This window comes from Bos taurus, chromosome 7, assembly GCF_002263795.3.
Source record: "Bos taurus isolate L1 Dominette 01449 registration number 42190680 breed Hereford chromosome 7, ARS-UCD2.0, whole genome shotgun sequence".
In the NCBI taxonomy this organism is placed as follows: domain Eukaryota; kingdom Metazoa; phylum Chordata; class Mammalia; order Artiodactyla; family Bovidae; genus Bos; species Bos taurus.
The window spans coordinates 7531423-7554810 of record NC_037334.1 but is presented as its reverse complement, the minus strand read 5'-3'; the positions used below and the strand labels follow the sequence as shown (position 1 = coordinate 7554810).

Genomic DNA, 23388 nt, shown 5'->3' with positions numbered 1-23388 from the left:
CACCTGATCACCCCAGCTGATCACAGATACATGAGTGGCCCCATCCGTGTCCAGAAGAACCAGCCTGCTGCTGCTGCTGCTAAGTTACTTCAGTTGTGTCTGACTCTGTGCGACCCCATAAGACGGCAGCCCACCAGGTTCCCCCATCCCTGGGATCCTCCAGGCAAGAGTACTGGAGTGGGTTGCCATTGCCTTCTCCAGAAGAACCAGCCCACTGACTCACAAACTTGTCAATACTAAGCACTTATTGTTTCCAAGTGATTTGTTACTCTGGAATAATGACTACATGATATTCATCATTATCATCAGCCATGTCTCAAGATTTCAAGCCTTCTGTGAGGGAAACATAGAAACTAACACCTTCTGAGCACCTACTGTGTGCCAGGAACATTACTCCATTATATCATCTTGGCCACCCAAAAATGAGGGATCACATAATCCTCATTTTTCAATTGTGGAAACCAAGGCTCAGAAAGAAAGAGCCATGGCCCTAAAGCCACCCACAAGAGTCAGATTCCAGACAAGACATTGTTGAGTCCCTGTTATCCCCAAGACTCCAGCTGGAACCCTGGGTTCAAGAGACTCACGCGCATGATGTCTGTGCTCTTGGTGAAAATCTTCATATAGGGCTTCAGGATGTTGAAGTGGAAGGCGGGTGTCAGCATGTGACAGTACCTGCTGCACTTGTCACCAGCACTCTGCAGGAGCCCATCCCCTAGCAGAGACAGCCAAGGGAGTGGGCAAAGGAGGACCTTCTCCTGGGTCCCCAGGGTCATCCCCAAACCCCTTCACCCACAATTACTCATCCAGCCAGGGCTTCAGAGTGTTGTAGAAAAGCATGTCCTTTGGTGTGATGGCAGCTGACATGAATGAAGACAATCAAGGGCCAGAGAGAAGGGGAGGGGAGGGAATTTTGGTGCAGGTTGGAGACTCCCAGCCAGGAATCTGCATTCCCCCTCCAAGCCCAGCATGGCAGGAATGGGGTTAAGAGCACAGGAAGCTAGAAGGAAGGGTAAAGGGAGGAGGGAGGACCAGACCAGGTTGCAAGACAGAATAAAGCAAAGGCAGAGCCCACAGATACCACCTATGAGCTTAGACACACCCCAACATGACACAATATGCCCCAACATGACTGGACATGGCTCCTAGATTGTCCTACATATTTGGCAGGAGTTTGGGTGAAAAGATTTTTAACCATATATATGGTGGTTATAGGACTCTAGACATTTCAAAACTCAGAACTGTACACCAAATAGAGCAAACTTTACTTTTTGTAAATTTTGTAAATTACATACAATTTTAAGAGAAGCATATATATTATTTACATAAATATACTGTGAAATGATGGGCTTCCAGGTGGCTCAGTGGGTAAAGAATCTGCTCACCAATGCAGGAGACTTGAGTTCAACCCCTGGGTTGGGAAGATGCCCAGGAAGAGGAAATGGCAACCCATTCTTGCCCGGAAAATCCCAGGGACAGAGGAGCCTGGTGGCTACAGTCCTTGGGGTTGGAAAGAATCGGACATGACTAAAGCGACTGAGCATGCATGCACACACTATGAAATGATATGTAAAAAGTATAGATGAAAAAACTGGGAAAAGAACATCATATGGAAGACCAATATATTTCACTGAGCATCTTATTTTCTACACAAGTGAATGAATTCCTTGTCAATAATATTGCATTAAAAATGTTAGGCACCACCCAGCAAAGAGTCTCATCTGATAAGCCTACAGGTGTTCTCCAGGTGACCTGATGCATGTGGAGCTGAGACATACCTTGAAAATCACTTCCTTGGGAGGTGAGGCATGACATTTGAAGCCAAGCTGACTGAACTTACCCTTCACTTACAAGGCCACCCATCAACTGAATGACCTTGAGCTAATGATTTAATCTCTCCAATCCATAAGATTGATGTGAGGTGAAATTGGTGTTTATCTGGGGGAGTTGAAGTGTCATTGCCTCCTGCCTTCCAGTGGTCTATTTCTTTAATAGGACCCAAAACATCAATGTCTGTGGAGTCACCAAGCCTGTCATGCTGTATGAAAAGTGCTTAAATACATCCACATCTTACATGAATATATGTGCAAAATGCTATAGAAATAAAATTTCTACACCAAAAGCTATGTGATTAAGAGTAACTCAATTTACAATTGGTAATGATATGTCAAGCCATCAAAGTGCATAAAGAGAATTCATAAAAAGATCAAAAATAAAGAATGGCTTGAATATTTAACATTTAAAGATTTTTTAAATTTTTTATTTTCTTTTTTAACTTTACAATATTGTATTGGTTTTGCCTGACTATATATTGTGGAAAGATGTTCATGATATATTAGTGTATGAAAAATCCAGATTACAAGAAAAATGGAAGATAAAATAACATTTTTGGTTGAGGTAAACATACATAAAATTCATACATTCACAAAATTCATAATATTCAGTTCAGTTTAGTTCAGTTCAGTCACTCAGTCATGTTCGACTCTTTGCGACTCCATGAATCGCAGCACACCAGGCCTCCCTGTCCATCACCAACTCCCGGAGTTCACTCAGACTCATGTCCATCAAGTCAGTGATGCCAGCCAGCCATCTCATCCTGTGTCATCCATTCTCCTCCTGCCCCAAATCCCTCCCAGCATCAGGGTCTTTTCCGATGAGTCACCTCTTCACATGAGGTGGCCAAAGTATTGGAGCTTCAGCTTCAGCATCAGTCCTTTCAATGAACACCCAGGGCTGATCTCCTTTAGGATGGACTGGTTGGATCTCCTTGCAGTCCAAGGGACCCTCAAGAGTCTTCTCCAACACCACAGTTCAAAGGGATCAATTCTTCAGTGCTCAGCTTTCTTCACAGTCCAACTCTCACATCCATACATGACCACTTGAAAAACCATAGCCACGATTAGATGGACCTTTGTTGGCAAAGTAATATCTCTGCTTTTCAATATGCTATCTAGGTTGGCCATAACTTTCCTTCCAAGGATTAAGCATCTTTTAATTTCATGGCTACAGTCACCATCTTCAGTGATTTTGGAGCCCCCCAAAATGAAGTCTGACACTGCTTCCCCATCTATTTGTCATGAAGTGATGGGACCAGAGGCCATGATCTTAGTTTTCTGAATGTTGAGATTTAAACCAACTTTTTCACTCTCCTCTTTGACTTTCATCAAGAGGCTTTTTAGTTCCTCTTCACTTTCTGCTATAAGGGTGGTGTCATCTGCATATCTGAGGTTATTGATATTTCTCCCATCAATCTTGATTCCAGCTTGTGCTTCTTCCAGCCCAGCATTTCTCATGATGTCCTCTGCATATAAGTTAAATAAGCAGGGTGACAATATACAGCCTTGACATACTCCTTTTCCTATTTGGAACCAGTCTGTTGTTCCGTGTCCGGTTCTAACTGTTGCTTCCTGACCTGCATATAGGTTTCCCAAGAGGCAGGTCAGGTGGTCTGGTATTCCCATCTCTTTCAGAATTGTCCACAGTTTATTGTGATCCACACAGTCAAAGGCTTTGGCATAGTCAATAAAGCAGAAATAGATGTTTTTATGGAACTCTCTTGCTTTTTCCTTGATCTAGCAGATGTTGGCAATTGGATCTCTGGTTCCTCTGCCTTTTCTAAAACCAGCTTGAACATCAGGAAGTTCACGGTTCACGTATTGCTGAAGCCTGGCTTGGAGAATTTTGAGCATTTCTTTACTAGTGTGTGAGATGAGTGCAACTGTGTGGTAGTTTGAGCATTCTATGGCATTGCCTTTCTTTGGGATTGGAATGAAAACTGACCTTTTCCAGTCCTGTGGCCACTGCTGAGTTTTCCAAATTTGCTGGCATATTGAGTGCAGCACTTTCACAGCATCATTTTTCAGGATTTGAAGTAGCTCCACTGGAATTCCATCACCTCCGTAGCTTTGTTGGTAGTGATGCTTCCTAAGGCCCACTTGACTTCACATTCCAGGATGTCTGGCTCTAGGTGAGTGATCACACCATCATGATTATCTGGGTCATAAAGATCTTTTTTGTACAATTCTTCTGTGTATTCATAACATTAAAAGTGTTCAAATCCATGCCTCTAGTACATTCACAGTGTTGTGCAACCACCACCTCTCCTTTATCTAGTTCCAAGGTATTTTTGTCATCTGAAAATGAGACCTGTACCCATTAGCAGTCACTCTCTGTTTCCTCCTCCAACTCCTAGATCTATCTCTATGGATTTACCTATTCTGTACATTTCATATAAATGGAATCACATAATATGTGATCTTTTGTGTCCGACTCCTTTCACTTCGCCTGTTTTCAAAGTTTATTCACGTTGTAGTGTTTCATTCCTTTTTTAAAAACATTTTTTTGGGCCATGGCATGTGGCTTAGTTTCCCAACCAGGGATCAATCTCACACACCCTGCATTGGAAGCACGGAGTCTTAACCACTGGGCTGCCAAGGAAGTCTCTGCTTCATTTCTTTTTATGACTCAATAATATTTCTTGTTATGGATATACCTCATTTTATTTATTCATTTTTCTTTTAATGGAAATTTGAATTGCTTCCCAAAGTTGAACTTTCAGCAACTGTGGATGGTGCCACTGTGAAGAGTTGTGTACAACATTTTGTTTAAACACCTGTTTTCAACTCTTTGAGGGTACATTCCTAGGTGTAGGATGGCAGGGTCAATTGGTAATTCTAGGTTTAATTTGAGGTCTTCCATGTAGCTTAGTCAGTAAAGAGTATGCCTGCAATGCAGGAGACCTGAGTTCAATCCCTGGGTCAGAAAGATCCCCTGGAGAAGGAAATTGCAACCCATTCCAGTATTCTTGCCTGGAGAATTCCATGGACAGAAGACTTTGGTGAGATACAGTCCATGGGGTCACAAAGAGTTGGACAAGAGGTTTAATTTACTGAGGAAAAACACCAGACAATTTTTCACAGTTACTGCATCATTTTACATTCTCAACAGCAATGTATGAGGATTCCAACGACCACATTCTCACCAACACTTGTTATTTTCCATTGTTTTATTTTCTTGTCATCCTAGTGAGTGTGACCTGATATCACATTGTTGCATTGATTTGCATTTCCCTAACAATTAATGATGTTGGGTATATTTTCATGTGCTTCTTAGTGCTGTGCCATGCTCAGTTGCTTCAGTCATATCTGACTTTTTGAGACCCTCAGGGACTTAATCTGCCAGGCTCCTCCGTCCATGGGATTTTTCATGCAAGAATACTAGAGTGGGTTCCCACGCCCGCCTCCAGGGATCACACCTGTGTCTCCTGCATTGGCAGGTGGATTCTTTACTGCTGAGCCACTGAAGAAGCCCTCTTAGTCAGTAAAATAGCATTATTAAGAAGAAGTTTAAAAAAGAAGGAGATTATATGTAAATGTAATACATTTAGATACAAGGTAAAATTTTTACTGATATAAGGATTACATGTGCTGCAGTCCATGGGGTCACAAAGAGTTGGACACAACTGGACAACTGAACAGCAACAACAAGGATTACCTAGAATTTTAAATTTAGCAGATTATGTGAGATAATATGAATGGAGATTACTTTGATATGTTTAGATTATGGATATGATTTTTATTTGTTACTTTTTCTTATCTATAGCTTCTTCTATGACAGGGTATCATTTGTGGGAAAAGAAAAACATTTTAAAGAACCAAAGGAAAAGAAAAATATATGCAATTTTCAGCTTAGAATATATTAAATATTTACTTATATCATTTTACAAGATTTCTTTCTTATTTTGCAACCAAAGAATCTTCTAGCCCCTGAAAGGGTCTGAGACTGACTATCCCAGGACACCTTACCGCCTGAGTGGGGCTAGTCCTGGAGCAGCCGCTGTCCCAGGTGCTGAAGGAAATGGCCCACTCCTGCCCCCTTCACCACCTCTCACTGTTGTGCTGTTGTGGACCCTCTTGACCCCCACTTCCTAGAACATCTAGACGAACACGAAATCCTGGGTCATGCTTCCCTGAGGGGAAATTTTTTTTCGGCTCCTAGATTCAGACTAGCGTCACATCAAAGCAGCTTGTAACTATGTAACAGATGTAATTATGGGCATTTTGAATTTACTGAATCTTCTAATGACAGTTTTCTTCAACAGAGGTTCTCATAAGTCCTAAAACTTAAATGTGTAACTTTAAAACATTTTAAGTTTGAGAAAATGATGCAAAACGAAGGGAGGAAATGAACACTTATTGAAGATGCTTACCAGATATTATCAGTCATTTACACACGCTTGCTTATAAATCTTCACAACATGGCAATGAAGTGGCTACTGTTATGTAATAAAGACACTGAGGCTTAGAGAGTGATATGATTTTCCCCAAATCAAACAGCTAGTAAATGGCAGACTGGAATGCTGACTTTTGTAGGGATGGAATGGTGGATCCAGGGACATCTGATCCTGACTGCATCTAGCTCTCTGTTCCACCTTCCCTAAAGAGTAGTCTTGTCCTCATGATCCAAGATGTAGCTCCAGCTATTATAACTATACCTGCCCCCATTCCCCTCCCCTCCCTCCTTCCCTCTACCTCCCAGGTTCATAGCCACGCCCACCCGCCTAGATCCTCCCAGGCCCCAAGCGCCCCGGCTGGCTCTCGATGTGACTGGAACGGAAATGAGAAGCATAGTTTTATTCCTGGGAATCTGGAGGTGTCTAGGGTCACGATGGATCCCAGGCAAGAAGGTGATGGGTCATTGCTGCCCTGTGCTCAGCGGCTCCACCCGCAGCCAAAGTCCGCCCTCTGCGCGCAGGATCAGCTCTGGCTTCCTGCGAGGCTCTTCCTTGTCCGGCAGGACGCGGAACCGCAGTAGCGTCAGCGCCAGGACCACCTTCATCTCAGTCATGGCGAATGTCTGCCCGATACAGTTCCTGTGGGTGGGAGTGGGGGCTTTGACTGCACCCGGAACCCTCACCCGGACCCCAAAACACCTGGTATCTGGCCCACAACCCCCATTCCCACCCACAGTATAGAGAAAGAGGCTAACCATGCCTGGAACCGTATGTGGGCTTGCATATCTCCAGACCCTAGTCCACTCTCCACTGCTGAACTCAGACCAGTAGACAGGGGAGCGGGTCCCCTCAGCACACCATGAACCCCTCCTTGAGCCCACCACCATTCCCCAGACTCTTACCATAATGTCTGAGGGGAGTGGAGAGAAAGTGACCATCTTAAAGTTTTCCCCCTTCCTGGCCCCACACTTAACCTGGAATTTCACCCCCAGCCCCCTACCCCCACCTCTCCACCCCCATCTCAGATGGCCGCTGTCTTCACCTGGGCCCCACGGAGAAGGGAACAAAAGCCACAGGTGACCTCCCTTTGATGTTTTCTGGGTCGAAGCGGAAGGGATCAAAGACCTGGGGGCAAGACAAGACAGGGCTACTTGGCAGGTGTTTGTATAGTAGGGGGAGGTGATGGCTGATTTGCCAGAAGTCAGAACCCTGGGTCCCCTGAGGGGAGTGGATAAGGATAAGGGAGGTGGGGGGTGGGGGAGGTATCACCTCAGGATCTGGCCACACAGATGGGTTGTGGTGGGTCCCGAAAATGCTGATGAGGCAGATAACACCTGTGGAAGAGGAGGGGCAGTCAGGTCTAGGTCCCACCTGCCCGATTGGCCCCTCTTTCTCACCAGGAACCTCCTCTCCTAGTCATTGTGGGCACCTTTGGGGATGACCCGGCCATCTGGAAGTACAGTGTCCTGGGTACAGCGGCGGGAGATGACCGAGACTGGGGGGTGCAATCGCAGACTCTCCTTGATGCACATGGTTAGGAAGGGCAACTGGGCCAGGTCGTCCCTGAGGAAACCCCATGACAATTATCCAGTGAGCAAAAATAGAGCCCTCCTTGTGCCCCATAAGACCCTCTCTGCCTAGAACAAAATTGGATTGTTGGTTTAAATATCTCCAAACACATTAGGTTGTATACATTTCTTATGTACAGCTTTTTCTTTGTCCATCATACATCAAAATAATGGTTCTTAAAAATAAAGAAAAAAAAAAAAAAGCAATGTCATAGAAGTACCAGAAGAAGTTTAGTGAGGTATTTTTAGCACCTTTTAAAGCAAAACATGGAAAAGCCAACCATAAGTTTACAAATTTGTATAAAAATAAAATATTATTTATGGCAAGACAGCAAAGTCAAAAGGCAAATGAGTAAAAGATCAGATTCAATGTTTACTCTTATTTATTATAGCACTGGAGACACTAGGTAATGCAATTAGATGTGAAAAAGGAGCATAATGCAATTCAAAATGTGGGGTGAATATGTAATTTTTGGCAGACAGTGATTTTATACTTAGTAAACAAGAGAATTCACTGGAAAACTTTTATAGACATTGAAGATCCAGTAAGGGGACTGAATTATTTTTCTTTAATCCCCTTCATTTTGGGTGGTGATTTAAATTCCTTTGTAAAAAACTTTTATTGGAGTATAGTTGGTTTACAACATTTTATTTATTTCTACTGTACAGGAAAGTGAATCAGCTACATGTATCGCCTCATTTTTTATTTTCTTCCCATTCTGTCACCACAGAGCATTGAATAGTTTCCCTAAGCTATACAGTAGGTTCTTATTAGTTATCTATTTTATACATAGTATCAATAGTGTATATTAAATTCTTAACATAGACTCAAGGGATTAGATCTGATAGACAGAGTGCCTGAAGAACTATGGACAGAGGTTCATGACATTGTACAGGAGGCAGTGATCAAGACCATCCCCAAGAAAAAGAAATCCGAAAAGGCAAAATGGTTGTTTGAGGAAGCCTTACAAATAGCTGAGAAAAGAAGAGAAGCTAAAGGCAAAGGAGAAAAGGAAAGATATAAGCATCTGAATGCAGAGTTCCAAAGAATAGCAGAGAGATAAGAAAGCCTTCCTCAGTGATCAATGCAAAGAAATAGATGAAAACAATAGAATGGGAAAGACTAGAGATCTCTTCAAGAAAATTAGAGATACTAAGGGAACATTTCATGAAAAGATGGACACAATAAAGGACAGAAATGGTATGGACCTAACAGAAGCAGAAGATATTAAGAAGAGTTGGCAAGAATACACAGAAAAACTATACCAAAAAGATGTCCATGACCCAGGTACCACGATGGTGTGATCACTGGACTAGAGCCAGACATCCTGGAATGCGAAGCCAGGTGGGCCTTAGGAAGCATCACAACAAACAAAGCTAGTGGAGGTGATGGAATTCCAGTTGAGCTATTTCAAATCCTAAAAGATGATGCTGTGAAAGTGCTGCACTCTATAGGCCAGCAAATTTGGAAAACTCAGCAGTGGCCAAAGGACTGCAAAAGGTCAGTTTTCATTCTAATTCCAAAGAAAGGCAATGCCAAAGAATGTTCAAACTACCGCACAATTACACTCATTTCACATGCTAGTAAAGTAATGCTCAAAATTCTCCAAGCCAGGCTTCAACAGTACGTGAACTGAGAACTTCCAGATGTTCAAGCTGGATTTAGAAAAGGCAGACAAACCAGAGAGCAAATTGCCAACATTGGTTGAATCATCAAGAAAGCCAGAGAGTTCCAGAAAAACATCTATTTCTGCTTTATTGACTATGCCAAAGCCTTTGACTGTGTGGATCACAACAAACTGTGGAAAATTCTTAAAGAGATGGGAATACCAGACCACCTGACCTGCCTCCTGAGAAATCTATATATGGGTCAAGAAGCAACAGTTAGAACCGGACACGGAAAAACAGACTGGTTCCAAATTGGGAAAGGAGTACGTCAAGGCTGTATATTGTCACCCTGCTTATTTAGCTTATATGCAGAGTACATCATGTGAAATGATGGGCAGGATGAAGCACAAGCTGGAATCAAGATTGCCAGGAGAAATATCAATAACCTCAGATATGCAGATGACATCACCCTTATGACAGAAAGTGAAGAAGAACTAAAAAGCCCCTTGTTGAAAGTGAAAGAGGAGAGTGAAAAAGTTGGCTTAAAACTCAACATTCAGAAAACTAAGATCATGGCCTCTGGTCCCATCACTTCATGGCAAATAGATAGGAAAACAATGGAAACAGTGAGAGACTATTTTTGGGGCTCCAAAATCACTGCAGATGGTGACTACAGCCATGAAATTAAAAGATGCTTGCTCCTTGGAAAAAAAAAGCTATGACCAATCTAGACAGCACATTAAAAAGCAGAGACATTGCTTCACCAACAATGGTCCATCTAGTCAATGCTATGGTTTTTCCAGTAGTCAAGTATAGATGTGAGAGTTGGACTATAAAGAAAGCAGAGGGCCAAAAAATCGATGCTTTTGAACTGTAATGTTGGAGAAGACTCTTGAGAGTCCCTTGGACTGAAAGGAGATCCAACCAGTCAATCCTAAAGGAAATCAGTCCTAATATTCATTGGAGGGACTGATGCTAAAGCTGAAACTCCAATACTTTGGCCATCTGATGTGAAGAACTGACTCATTGGAAAAGACCCTGATGCTGGGCAAGATTGAAGGCAGGAGGAGAAGGGGATGACAGAGGATGATATGGTTGGATGGCATCACTGACTCAATGGATGTGAGTTTGAGCAAGTTCTGTCAGTTGGTTCTGGACAGGAAAACCTGGTGTGCTGCAATCCATGGGGTCACAAATAGTAGGACATGACTGAGTGACTAAACTGAATTGAATTAAAATTCTTAGCAGGTGATACAGTTAACTTATTCAAAATTGGATAACCACAAAACACAACAGCTGTGGCCCAATAGCACTCATTTCCCTTCCTCACAGTTTGCCTAATAGTTATTTTTTTAAGTATTCTAGTACTAGATCCTGCCAAGTCTCTGATCATATTCCTACTAAGCAATGATGCCAGAACCAACCAACCATCTCTTCTCAACAGAACCAATGAGAGGGGCTCAGAAATAGACCAGGAGACTTGGACTTACCATTCAATGTTTTTAGGCTCACGATCCTTCAGGAGCTCTTGCACCTCCTGCCGGCAGCGCTCCTGGTATTCTTTGTGCTTGGCAAGATTGTACAGAATCCAGGAGAGACCACTGGCTGTGGTATCATGGCCTGAGAAGCATTCAGAAAGGCTTGGGTCTCTGGGCTACTTCAGCACCAGAGCATGGACAGCTCCCTCGAATTAAGGCCCATGGAGAGGATAGGGAGGGATAGGGTGGCCCAGGGTCCATTCAGCAAGTTCTTTCTCCTCCTGTAGTCCTACACTGGGACCCTCACCTTCAAACATGAAGGTGTCAGCTTCAGCTCGGATATCTTCATCTGACAATCCCTTCCCATCTTCATCCTGGAGAGAAAGCAAGATCCCCAGAATCACACCAGCTTTGAAGGCACCTGAGTCTAACCTGAGACAGTCTTTGAACATCTCCATCATCCATCTAGAAACCCAAGGCCACCTTGAACTCCTGGACACTATCACTAGAGGACCCACCACACAGATTTCCTCTTGACCACTTTGCCTCTTAAATTGTCCCTGGTGAATGGAATCAAAGATCCATAAATATTTTCATGTTTCTACATGATGCAACCTGGGTTAAAGAATGACTGAATGGAAACTTAGAAACTAGAGATTGAACATTGCCCCAGTGCCATTTGCTCACTTTGTATGATAGTATTGGGTTGGACAGAAAGCTTGTTTGGGTTTTTGGCAACCCAATAAATTCAGAGATTCCTTTTCTCCCCTAAAGATAAGGAATGGGTTATAAACCTGTAGATCTATAGACTTCAATTTCTTTCCAGTGAGGATTTGTTTAAACTCCAGAACATTGTCTGTCTTTTCTACTCTTGTTTCATATTGTTTCATATCTTCTCCTCTTGTCTCCCCTCCTCCCCTCCTCACTGCTCCCTTCTTCTTTTCTTTCTCTCTTTCCCTCTCCCTGACCACCCTTGTATGGAAGAAGGGAGCATATATCTTGCATAAGTTCTAAAATTCAGAATGTCAGTGGCAGTCTGATGGTTAAGACTCCACACTTTCACTGCAGGGGACACAGGTTCCATTTCTGGTTGGGGAACTAAGATCCAGCATGCCAAATGGGGTGGTCAAAAAAAAAAAAAAGAGTTCTAGAATTCAACACTTGGCAGTACTTCCCCTCCATGAGAGCATGGCTGCATGTAAAGATAGAAGCATCATGGTGCCCTCAAAGGAATTTGGGGATGGGGAACCAAGGCTACAATTCTACTCTGACTACTGTTACTGCTATAAATAATACATAGGTTGCTCTTATCTAGGGTTCTGTATATATACATACATGTGTATATATGTATGCAAGTATACAGACATGTGAGACTTCCCAGGTAGCTCAGTGGTAAAGAATCTGCTTGCCAACGCAGGAGATACAAGGAAACATGGGTTTGATCCCTGGCTTGGGAAGGTCCCCTAGAGGAAGAAATGGCAAGCCAATCTAGCATTCTTGCCTGTAAAATCCCATGGACAGAGCACGAGGGTGGGCTACAATCCACGAGGTCACAGAGTCAGACATGACTGAGCTCACACATGTATATGCACATATCCTGTCTTATTAACTTGGAAGTAGAGTGAAATCTCAGGCCCCTTACAAAATTTCAGATTTAGCAGCCCTCCTGCAGGCAGTATTCCATATTGGTCATCTTTAAAACTTATCCTAACCCACCCCTCCCTTCCATGAGCATCTCACATGGCTCCCCAGTGCCCTCTGCATCCAGTCCAAGTTCTTTGATCAAATCAAGTTCCCAAGGTCCATTCTACTTCTTGAACAAGAAACCAGAGGAGCCCACCTTGGTCAACAGGAGCACATCAATGAAGTCTAAAGTCTTGGTCTTCGCTTTGGCCTTGAGGAAGTCATCAATACTCTCACTGGGGAGGGTGCGGTGCCGCTCCTGGATGACGGCATCTGTGAAGTCGTGCACCAGGCGGCAGGCCCTGCGGAAGCGCCGCCCATCTGGGGTGAGGTAGTACAGGAAGTCCATGTGCAAAAAAATCTCCTGGTGTCGTTTTGCAACAAGGGCACTGAGCTCCAAGATGGCAGCAATATATTCACTGGGCTTCCTGTAGAATGAGAGCACGAAGGGATGCAAGAACTTAAAACACCTGAAACTCAGAAACCGAAGGCTACCTCCCTTCAGGAAACTGAGGCTCCAAGAACAGGTGGGCCCATAGATCCAGTATGGTGATGAGCCACGAGAGTCATGCTCCAGACTCTTTCAATCCACTTCCCATCTCTGTGAGCTGCCTCCATACCCCAGGCAGCCAGAGCACAGCTTCTCCTCTCTCTCTTACCCAGTATCTGCCCTTTTTCTCCAAAACTGTCCACTCAGCTCAGATCTTCTGCTAGAAGGTCAATTGGAGAAGGAAATGGCACCCTACTCCAGTACTCTTGCCTGGAAAATCCCATGGACAGAGGAGTCCATGGGGTCACAAAGAACCAGACATGACTGAGCGACTTCACTTTCACTTTCATTCACTTCCCTATTCTTAGATCCATTGTCAACACCATCCAGGGTCTACATTATGGTCAGTCTTCTCTTGAGTCAGATGTTAGAGTTCAGATTTGACCATGACTCTCATCTTCTGAAGCACTTTTCATAGCTTCCTGGAAACCTCAGGATAAAGTTCATATCCTCTTTGTCTGGCTTCAAATGCCCTTAAGATATAACCTGCTCACTTCTCCAACCTTATTTCCGAAGTGTCTCATCACTATTGCACACACTTTGTTCATTATAACCTCCTGCCCTTTATCAAACTGTTCTACCTACTTGCAGGAATAGCTCCTTCTCTTTCCCTTCTCTGTCCTTCAATGTCCAGCTCTGACTCACCTCCTCCAGGAAGACTCTTCTGATTACCCTCCCTCCCTCATCTACTCTAGTGGGTCTACATTCCCAGGCCCTGGGCTGAGACTCACTCCTGGCAATTGCTGTCGTAACTGAAGATGCATTTCTGCAGACTGTCCAGGGTCATGAGGCTGATGTGTTCAAACATGTCCAGATGGGTGTGGCCCTCTTTGATCAGGTGCTGCCACTTGGCCTGAACAGAGAAGAGGACACAGCTGAAGCTGAGAATTGCCTCCCTGGTGCCCCTCCCTAATCCCAAACACCAAGATGCACTCCCCCAGACTTTGTCTCCTGGTCCCAGGCACCCAGCCCCGGGGAGGACTGGGCTTGTGTTACTATTAGTATATAAACTCCATGGCTGGGAGCCAGGAGATCTGGGTTTGTGAATCCTGGCTCTGTGCTCTATACTTATGTATCATTGGTCAACTTTAAATAAAGTTAAGTGCTAACAATTGTTATTCAGTGACAGCAGCCATGAAATTAAAAGACGCTTCTTGAAAGAAAAGCTATGGCAAACCTAGACAGTGTATTAAAAAGCAGAGACATCATCTTGCCTACAAAAGTGCTTATAGTCAAAGCTATAGCTTTTCCAGTAATCATGTATGGCTGTGAGAGGTGGACCATAAAGAAGGCTGAGCACTGAAGAATTGATGCTTCAAATTTTGGTGCTGGAGAAGACTCTTGAGAATCACTTGGACAGCAAGGAGATCAAACCAACCAATCCTAAAGGAAATCAACTCTGAATATTCACTGGAAGGACTGATGCTGAAGCTTAAGCTCCAATACTTTGGCCACCTGATGTGAAGAGCGGATTCATTGGAAAAGTCCCTGATGCTTGGAGAGATTGAGGGCATGAGCAGAAGGGGGTGACAGAGAATGAGATGGATAGATGACATCACTGACTCAATGGACATGAGTTTGAGAAAACTCTGGGAGCTAGCAAAGGACAGGGAAGCCTGGTGTGTTGTAATCCACGGGATTGCAAAGAGTCAGACAGGACTTAATGACTGACCAACCAACAACAACAAATGTTAGGTTTTATCATCTTCATTGTTATAAATCGATTAGGAAAATGTTCCTTTTATGTTAGAAGAGTTAATCCTTTGTGGGCCCAGAGTACCCACGCACATTTTTTCTGGGTAGGCCAAAAAATTGGAAGGCCCTGATGTTCTTTACCTGGCCCATTTCTCAGAGTTGTGTTTGTAGCAGACAGCCTTGAGAAGTGAGGTAGTGACTCCTCCTGGACAAATATTAGGATTGCTTCTAATTGCTATAAAAGTCGTAGAGTCCCTAAACCTAGTACTCCCTCCCCTGTGATAAAACATACTACATGAGCAGGCATCTATAGAAGCCCACCTGTGTCACTTGCATGAGATTCGGTGACTTGGATGAAGAATGCAAGCCAACAAGCAGCACATGTTGTTTGCTGGGCTAACCTTTGTCTATGACCCAGGAGTCTCACATATTCCGGCAGAATCCATAAAACAGTAATAAGCTCACTTGTCAGCTTGCAAGTATGGAAAAATTACAGGCACTTCACAAAAGCCTGACCTCTAATTCTTCACTTCCTTATGTATGTATCCAAACTTTTTGCAATGTAATTTTTCAGTAACTCTACTTGGAGGTGGAGCCTGTTTCAGCATCTTTTGATCCTGAGCTTGCCTTGGACTTGCTTTGGCCAATAGACTGTGGTGAAAATGATGAGATGACCAACCCAAACCTAGACCCCAAGGCACATTGCAGCTTCCTCTCAGTCTTCTCAAATCCTGCCTCTGCCATTTGAACCAGTCTGAGATGCCCTTTGAAGGGAGAGAATCACATGAAAGGAAGTCTAGGTACCACAGCTGAGATCATCCTAGATCAGCTTGTAGCCAACCAAGCTTCAAACCTGTGACAGGACTGACCCAGACCAGCAATGCTTCCTACCTGTATGGTCAGGCCACCCAACACAGCTGTCCTCTTGTTCTCTGTACATCCCATGCTTGACCAGTCCCTGCTTCACCTACACCCTATTCACATGACAGACCTTCCTCTTAATCATGGAGCCTAATGAGTAAATTCTACATACTTGTCTTCAGCCTCAGATGGTGATTGTTCTCATCTTTATATCAAAGCATCTCCATCATAATAGTTTATTAAAGCGGTAGTGAGAGGGTGGGCTCCTCTACTAGTTTTCTTGGTAACTTATTAAACAACCTGACATCAATTCCCCCACAACTGGTTACATCCCACTCCCCACCCTGGTAGGGAAGACTTCTGCCTTGCCCTTCCTGCTGTCTGCTGCACATGGTGGGGTATCACTCCAGGACCTTGCTTCAGACATGCAAGATCCCTGTATCCATTAAAACATGGATGTCTCTGTTTCTTACTCCAGCTCCTTCTTCAGTTCTGTGGCTTGCAGGCCTGCAGGATGCAGCGCAACACTATCAGACCCATAGCTGATCACAGATACATGAGTGACCCCATCTCCATCTAGAAGAACCAAGCAACTGACTCATAGATTTGCTGTCAGTGTGCCTGTGTGCACAGTCATATCCAACTCTCTGTGACCCCAGGCTCCTCCATCTAAGGGATTATCCCCAAAAGAATATGGGAGTGGGTTGCCCTTTCCTCCTCCAGGGGATCTTCCTAGGGATCAAACCTGTGTCTCCTGTGGCTACTGCACTGGCAGGAGGATTCTTTACTGCGGAGCCACCTGGGCTGACCTTTGCTGTCAATACTAAAATCCTTCTTGTTTTCAAGTGATTTATTATTTAGAAAGAACTAGTCCAATATTCATTATTATTATGAAACATGTCTCAAGATTCCAAGGCTTCTGTCAAGGTAGAATAGAAACTAATGCCTTCTGAGCACCTACTGTGTGCCAGGGATCTGGTTCCAATATGTTAGCTCTACTGACTGAGAGCAGGGATCACATTATGCTAATTTTATAGCCAAAGCAACTGAGGCTCAGAAAGGAAGAACAATAGACTCAAAGCCACTTAGAAGAGCCAGAATTATAAATAAGATGTCTATGAGTCTCCATGTCCCCCAGACTCCAGCTGGAACCCTGGGTTTAAGAGACTCACGTGCATGATGTCTGTGCTCTTGGTGAAAATCTTCATATAGGGCTTCAGGATGTTGAAGTGGAAGGCAGGTGTCAGCATGCGACGGTGCCTGCTCCACTTGTCACCAGCACTCAGCAGGAGCCCATCCCCTAGCAGAGACAGCCACAGGGAGTAAGCAAAGGAAGACCTTCCCCTGGGTCCCCAGGGATGTCCCCAGCCCCCTTTGTGAACAGTTACTCACCTAGCCAGGGCTTTAGAACTTCATAGAAGATCACGTCCTTTGGTGCGACAGCAGCTGACATGAATGAGGACCATTAGGGTCCTCTCCCCAAGGAGAGAGGGGAGGGAAGGGGCTTTTGGTGGGGAGTGGAGAATCCTAACTAGAAATCTGCATTCGCCCTCCAAGCCATCCATAGCAGAATGGGGCCAAGAGCACAGGAAATGTGGAAGTGGTGTGAGGGGAGGGCGGAACCAGACCAGGCTACAGCACAGAACAGAGCAAAGGCAGAGCCCACAGACATGACTGTATGTGCTTAGATACATCCCAACATGACACAACGTGCCCAGCATTCCTTGACATGGCATCTTCTGAACACCCAAGCATAACCCAGCACTCTACAAAACATCATTATGGGGACCAAGGTCACCACACTTGCCCCAGCAGTGACCGCCCCCCGCCGAGACGTCTGACATGGCCCCATGTGTTAACATGCCCTGACGTGGCCCCAACATGTGTGACGCAACCTGACAGGACACAACAGCTCTGCCATGGACCTGAAGACCATCTGACCTGACCTGAGTGTGGCCCGGGCAGGCTCCAGACAGAACCTGAATACACTGATGATACAGACCTGAACCAGGTGAGACCCAGACCCGCCCTAAGACGTGCATCAGACGAGACTCACATAAGGTCTCAGGCATTCCTCAGAGTGGCTTTGAGTCCCAGACTGCAGATAAATCCGAAATGTACCCCAGGAGTGACCAGCAGGAGAACCAGAGAGTCTCTAATGGCATCACAGACGAGAACCAGAGAGACTCCAAGATGCCTCAAATGTCTTTGGCCATAGCTGAGCCCCAGAGGTGACTGAGACCATCTCTGAGCTCAGTTATAAAATACAGCAAGTGTCACCAGGTATAACACATATCAGCTGTAACCAGAATCAAAGTAGAAATATAAACATGACCAGATGTGGCCATTCAGCAGACATTGCACAGACATGCCCAGAGGTCAGGCAGGTGGGATTCTGCAATGGGAGACAGTGGCATCTTTGCCATGCCCCCTTGCCTGCATCCTGGTCACTTGCACACAGAGCCTATGACAGGGGGCAAGCTGTGGTCAAGGGCATGTCTACCTGGAGCAAAGCACACAGGCTTGATGCAGGTGGGGTGGAAGGTGTGGATGACTGCGTGCCAGGGCCCCACCCACCAGCAGGACATATCCCCATAGGTGCTGGCCAGGCCCTGTGTGTACCGGAGAACGTCCTCTGAGCTCTGAATCTGGAGAGGAACAAATAGGACCCAATTCACACTCTTCTAGGCTGCCAGAGGGAAGAACTTGTAGGAAAGTGATCCTGACTTGAGCCTATGCACCGCCTTTAACAGCAACTCCTTAGTCCTCAGCCTCCTGCAAGGCTCCTTCCCCTTATCCTCCATATATGACAGTTGGGGTCCCTTGGGTGTGGGGAAAGAAATAGCCTTTCCCTGTTCGGACCCCAAACACCATGTGCCCCTGATTTCTCTTCCATTCCCTTATTCCAGATAAGAACTGAGGCTCTGAGTGATGGAGTCACTTACTCACATTCTTACAGATAAGAAATCTGAGACACTAGTCCAGGACTGTTTAATCCAGGGCCTGCATTCTTAGCTCCAAAACAATAGCTCAGAGGACCCTGTGCCCCCAAGACATGGAATTCAGAGTTTCAGGGATGCAGGAATTGGTCCTATGACCCAGGCAAAAGAAATTAGAGGGAACCCTGTATCTTTTCCTGGAAGTGTTGTGAATGAGCTAACTGTTCCATGAAGGTTGAGCTTCATGGGTTCATCTGTACCAGGATGAGAGTGATACTGTCACAGATAAACACAGAACTAAACAATGGAGACAGATTTCTTTGTCTTCAGATTGTCTGTCTCTGATGGACTGTTTAAGCCCTGCGTCCACCTGGGCTTGAAGACACCCACCTGGGATTTTACAACCAGTTGATTCTCTTTCTCTTGGTAGATTATGTAGAGTTGCATTTCCATCATTACCAGCTAAAGGAGAATTTAGCAGGCAGAGAGAGGATGGGCCCTTCCCAGGTTCACCCAGCATTCTGGTGTCTGAACCCAGGTCTCTGACACATGCTGCTTGTTGTCCTGCTTGCCTGATCTGTGTATGGGAGGGGCAGAAGGCAAGGGAAGGAAGCAAGGGTTGGGTGAAGTTTCCTCAGGGAGATTCCTGGGGACTGGAGAAGGAGGACACTGAACTAGAAGTGTTCAAGAACAAAGAACAGGCTCAAAGAAACTGACCCACCAGAGAGGTAAATAGCCATGGAAATAGCAACCAGATCTTCTACCAGCCACCGGCCACATTGCTCTCGATCTGGGGATGGGTGGGACTGAGGACATGCCTGGCAGGGGGCCTGGAATGTTATGGATGCCCACTGCATAATTCTATCCTCTGCTTTAAAATTTTAAAAAATTTCCAGATCCAGTTTCAGCAACTCCTCCTCAGGAAGCCTTCCAGCCTCCCCCAGCAGAGAACCTTGCTTCTTCTCTGCATTTGCGCAGCTCATCTCCCTCTGGCCAATTTCTGACCACACCAGGTCATGGATCTCTCTGCCCTAATCTGAGGCTTTATGTTTGGGGGTGTCTTTCACCCAGGACACCAGGGTGGGGTGTAAATGGCAATAGGAGAAGGGAGGAGGGAGGAGGCTATGAGATTGGGATGATGAATACATGAAGGAAAGAAGAAGATGGCAGAGAGAGGAGGAGAGGGGGGTTGGGGTCCTGTAGGGACCACATGGAAGCTTGGCAGGGAGGGGCTGGAAGCCCTGAAGTGTGCCATGGCACCCATCACCACAAGCTCTGCCTGAGTACCTGAAGCATTGGCGACGATCCGGATCAAGTCAGGGTGGCAGAAAACGATGATGGGGGTGATGGGACCCATCCAGATCCTAAATCCTTGGGAGTATTTGGCCACCAGCTCAGTTAATTTGCTCATGCCCTGCTCCGTGGGGGGGACCTGTAAGCAAGGTAAGGGTCATCACTCTGCAGAAGGAGAGTCCACTGCAGTGGATGGAGTGTGGGATCCTGCACAGATGGAGGGAATCTCTGCTTCCTTCTTCCCTCTGGGGGAGGGAGGGACCTGGAGGCTCTCCAAGTCCCAAAGGTCTATCCCAGGGCACAGGGAGAAGACAGGCTCTGTGCCCACAGGGAGGTGGACCTTGGCTTGAGAATGCAAATTTTTCTGGTCCTCCTGGGAGTTGTCCACCAGGGGTGGCCACAGGAGGAAATCCTTTTGGGGGAGGTTTGTGGATGTCAGGGTGGCCTCAGACTTCTCCCTGGGTTTTGGTCCCACATCCTTTTATCTCTGGGCCAGTCCACATGGCCTCTGCTTCCTTGCATAGCAAAGGATCTGCAGACCTGGGACCTTCTAGCCCTGGCTGACCCCAGGGACAGACATGAACTCTGCCTTTTAATCAGCGAGGAACTGTGACCTAGGAACTCCCGCAATGGTCAGTCTCTGTGCAGAGCACATCCTGTCTATTTGTATGGACAACGCTTTCAACTGTGCCACTTACAAATGAAGAAATGGAGGCCACATCCCCTCAAAGGGGAAGAAGTGTGGATTTTCTCCTGGTGAAGCACCCTTCCCTCACAATGCTCCATTCAAACCTGACAAATACCCCAGGTGCTCTAGGCAGGTGACATCATTTTCACTTTTGTGCATTGCTCCCGTCTCCCCAAGCACCTAAGGTGAGGATTCAAAGCACTAGATGAGATTGGTCCAGAGAGGGAGTGTGACTCAGCCGAGGTCGCACATCAAGAGGGGCTGGAGGAAGGAAGTATAAACAAGAATGGCCCCCACAGCCAAGCCCTGTGGGGAAGGCAGAACTGAGGTCACTTTGTAACATTCCTGCTGCCTGCAGGACCTGCTGAGACCATTTTAAGACCCAAAATCTCAGCAAATCTTCACAATGAGCCTTGGATACCATTATTGTGAATTTTGCCTTAATGAACAGTAGTTGTTATAAGTCCTTCCCCAAGTTTAGTTCTTGTCCCAGGCAGGAGAGGGAAGCTGCCTGGGAAATGCGGGGAGCTGGATGCCCATCCATTTGATCTTGACTGAGGGAGGTGATGTCATATTCATCACCAGGGTCATCAAATATTTAGAGTGTTTACGTTGTGCCAGCCCTGGACAGGGCACTGTAGTGTCTCCTCCCCAGAATGATCATCAAACTGGGATGTGTTAATAAGTACTTGGGTGATTAACTGTTTAATTAATTGTGACTAGGACCAAGTCAAAGGTCCAAGTCTAGTCACAAGATAGGTGGGTGTGGAGGAGGGGTAAGTCTAAGAAGGCTCTGAAAGCGGAAGTGAGTAGCTAAGTTTATCCAGATGGGGAGAGGGGCCTAATGGGACATCTTGGGGCAAGGGTGGGGTGTAAGATTAGAGGAAGGGGTCCTGGGAATGGGAGAGGGTGGGAGCTTTTCTCCTGTAGGTGGGAATAGGGAAGTGATATCTATTTCCTGTGAGGAAGCTGTGACCCAGAGTGAAAAGACACAGGAAAGGGGCCACATGCAGAGCAGACCCTGGACAGCACCCTTGAGGACCTCCAGGCCACCATGGAAACTGGAGAGGCCAGGGAACCAGGTTCTGTGCAGCCCGGCCTCAGAGATTCATAATGTGTGCAAGGCATGCAGCAGATGGACCCTAAAACAGGCTAGGGTTGGAAGGACAGGACGTGGGGAAGGTCCTGATGGCAGAGCAGGGAAATGAATGAGTGAGGGAAGAGGGGCTCCCCGGCCTCCCTGGCTTCTCTGCTGTCCTAGATCCCAGTCCAAACTTGAACCCCATTCCTGACCCTCAGGAAGTCCATCCACCCTGATCCCCCAGACCCATGCTCCTGCCCACACTCACCAGGCCTAGGTGACCCAAGAACCAGTTGCGTTTTGGGGGCTGTGGGAAACACTGGAGGCGACGAGAGTTGTTGTAGAAGGTGTAGGTCCAGGCCAGAATGCGGGCCAGGAGCCAGGAGGCCCCAGTGAACAGCAGCAGCAGCCACGGGGAGGCTGCCACTGGCCCGAGTCCCAGCCAGGACAGGCTCAGCTCCAGCATCCTGTGGGGCAGTCAGAGTGGAGGCTGAATCCTGAGGATGAAGGAAGAGGCAGTGATGGTGAGTTGTGAGGCAAAGACAAATAGAGGGAGAGGAGCAAGGGAGTGAAGGACAGGGATGGGGAGTGCTGGGATGGGCAAGAAGGGCTCAGAGACAGGCAGACAGGGACTGGGAGAGGGGAGGGAGAAACACAGAAATTCAGAGGAATAGGGAAATACAGACAGAAAGACACATACAAACATGCACAAAGAATGTGTGTTAGTTACCCACTGGTATTCCCTCATCTCCCTGGCCAGTTCTTTCCCTGGAGCCACCCTGCCTTGGGTAGCAGCCTTCCCTACCCTGGGCCAGGACCCCCAGCCTTTTGACCCCCAGCCTGGCACCTTCTGTCAAGAGCGGCTTGTCTCACACAAATTCCTCTCCTCTCCTCCTGGGATGGCTTTATTTGGCCCCTGAACCTATGGGAAGCTGCCAGGGGCCAGGCTAAGCCAGCCAATCCCTGGAGCCTACTTACTTCCTCCTTACCTGGCAGCTGCCCACATAGAAGGTGGGGGGAGGGGGAGCATAGCGCTATTGAAAGCAGCTTGTGAACCAGCTCAGAATCACGCATTGTTGACACTGAGTCCTCAGGACTCAATATGTCCTATGTGGGCACACTGGGGCAAAGGTGACTCTTGGCTTCCCAGTTTACAATGAGCCCTGCCCTTCCAGGGTCAAGGTACAGCAGGTAGAAGAATGTATATTCAGGTGCCAGGTAAGTAGGACCTGGCCCTAGCCTTATCCCAAAACATGTCTGGGGCTCTGCTCCATGCATGGGCCAGGAGGGCTTCATGCACCATGTCTCAGCACAGAATCAATAAGCTCAGAGACATGAAGTTTCTACCATCTGGGTCACAGCCTGGAAAGGTATTCAAGCCCTTCCTCCAAACAGCCCGAAGCCTTGTTTGAGAGATGATTTCTGGGAACAGGAGCAGAGAAACCAGCCTGGAAGAGCATTACCTGCACTGGACTCATGGGATAAAAAGCCCGCAGCCAGAAGAGGGCACTTGGAGGCTTGAGGATAAGGCTGCAAGGGGCTTATAGAGAACAAGACCTGCTCAGGGCAGGACAGAGTTGGGAGATTCTGAGTGGGCAGCCTCACTCTGACTGTGGGCTGTGCTGACCTTCCCTGGGCTCAGTCTTCCCATGTGGCAAAGTGGGATGTTGGATGAGAGCCTGAGAGAGGAACCAAGGAGAGTCTCACAATAA

At 46.3% G+C, this 23388-nt stretch overlaps 1 protein-coding gene across 2 annotated transcripts; it reads right to left on the bottom strand.

Annotated features, from left to right (window-relative positions):
- Positions 1–6617: 6617 nt before the first annotated feature.
- LOC507016 (cytochrome P450, family 4, subfamily F, polypeptide 2) lies at positions 6618–22558 on the bottom strand. 2 transcript variants are annotated; one of them, XM_005208496.5, is made up of 13 exons: positions 22407–22547; positions 21945–22173; positions 19902–20046; positions 17068–17121; positions 16848–16975; positions 13851–13972; positions 12727–12997; positions 11194–11260; positions 10899–11028; positions 7662–7795; positions 7502–7566; positions 7275–7357; positions 6618–6871 (listed from the first exon to the last, which is right to left on the bottom strand). In XM_005208496.5, the coding sequence occupies exons 2-13, from the start codon at positions 22140–22142 to the stop codon at positions 6694–6696; spliced, it is 1575 nt and encodes a 524-aa protein (XP_005208553.1). In that variant the 5' UTR covers positions 22143–22173; positions 22407–22547; the 3' UTR covers positions 6618–6693.
- Positions 22559–23388: the final 830 nt, after the last annotated feature.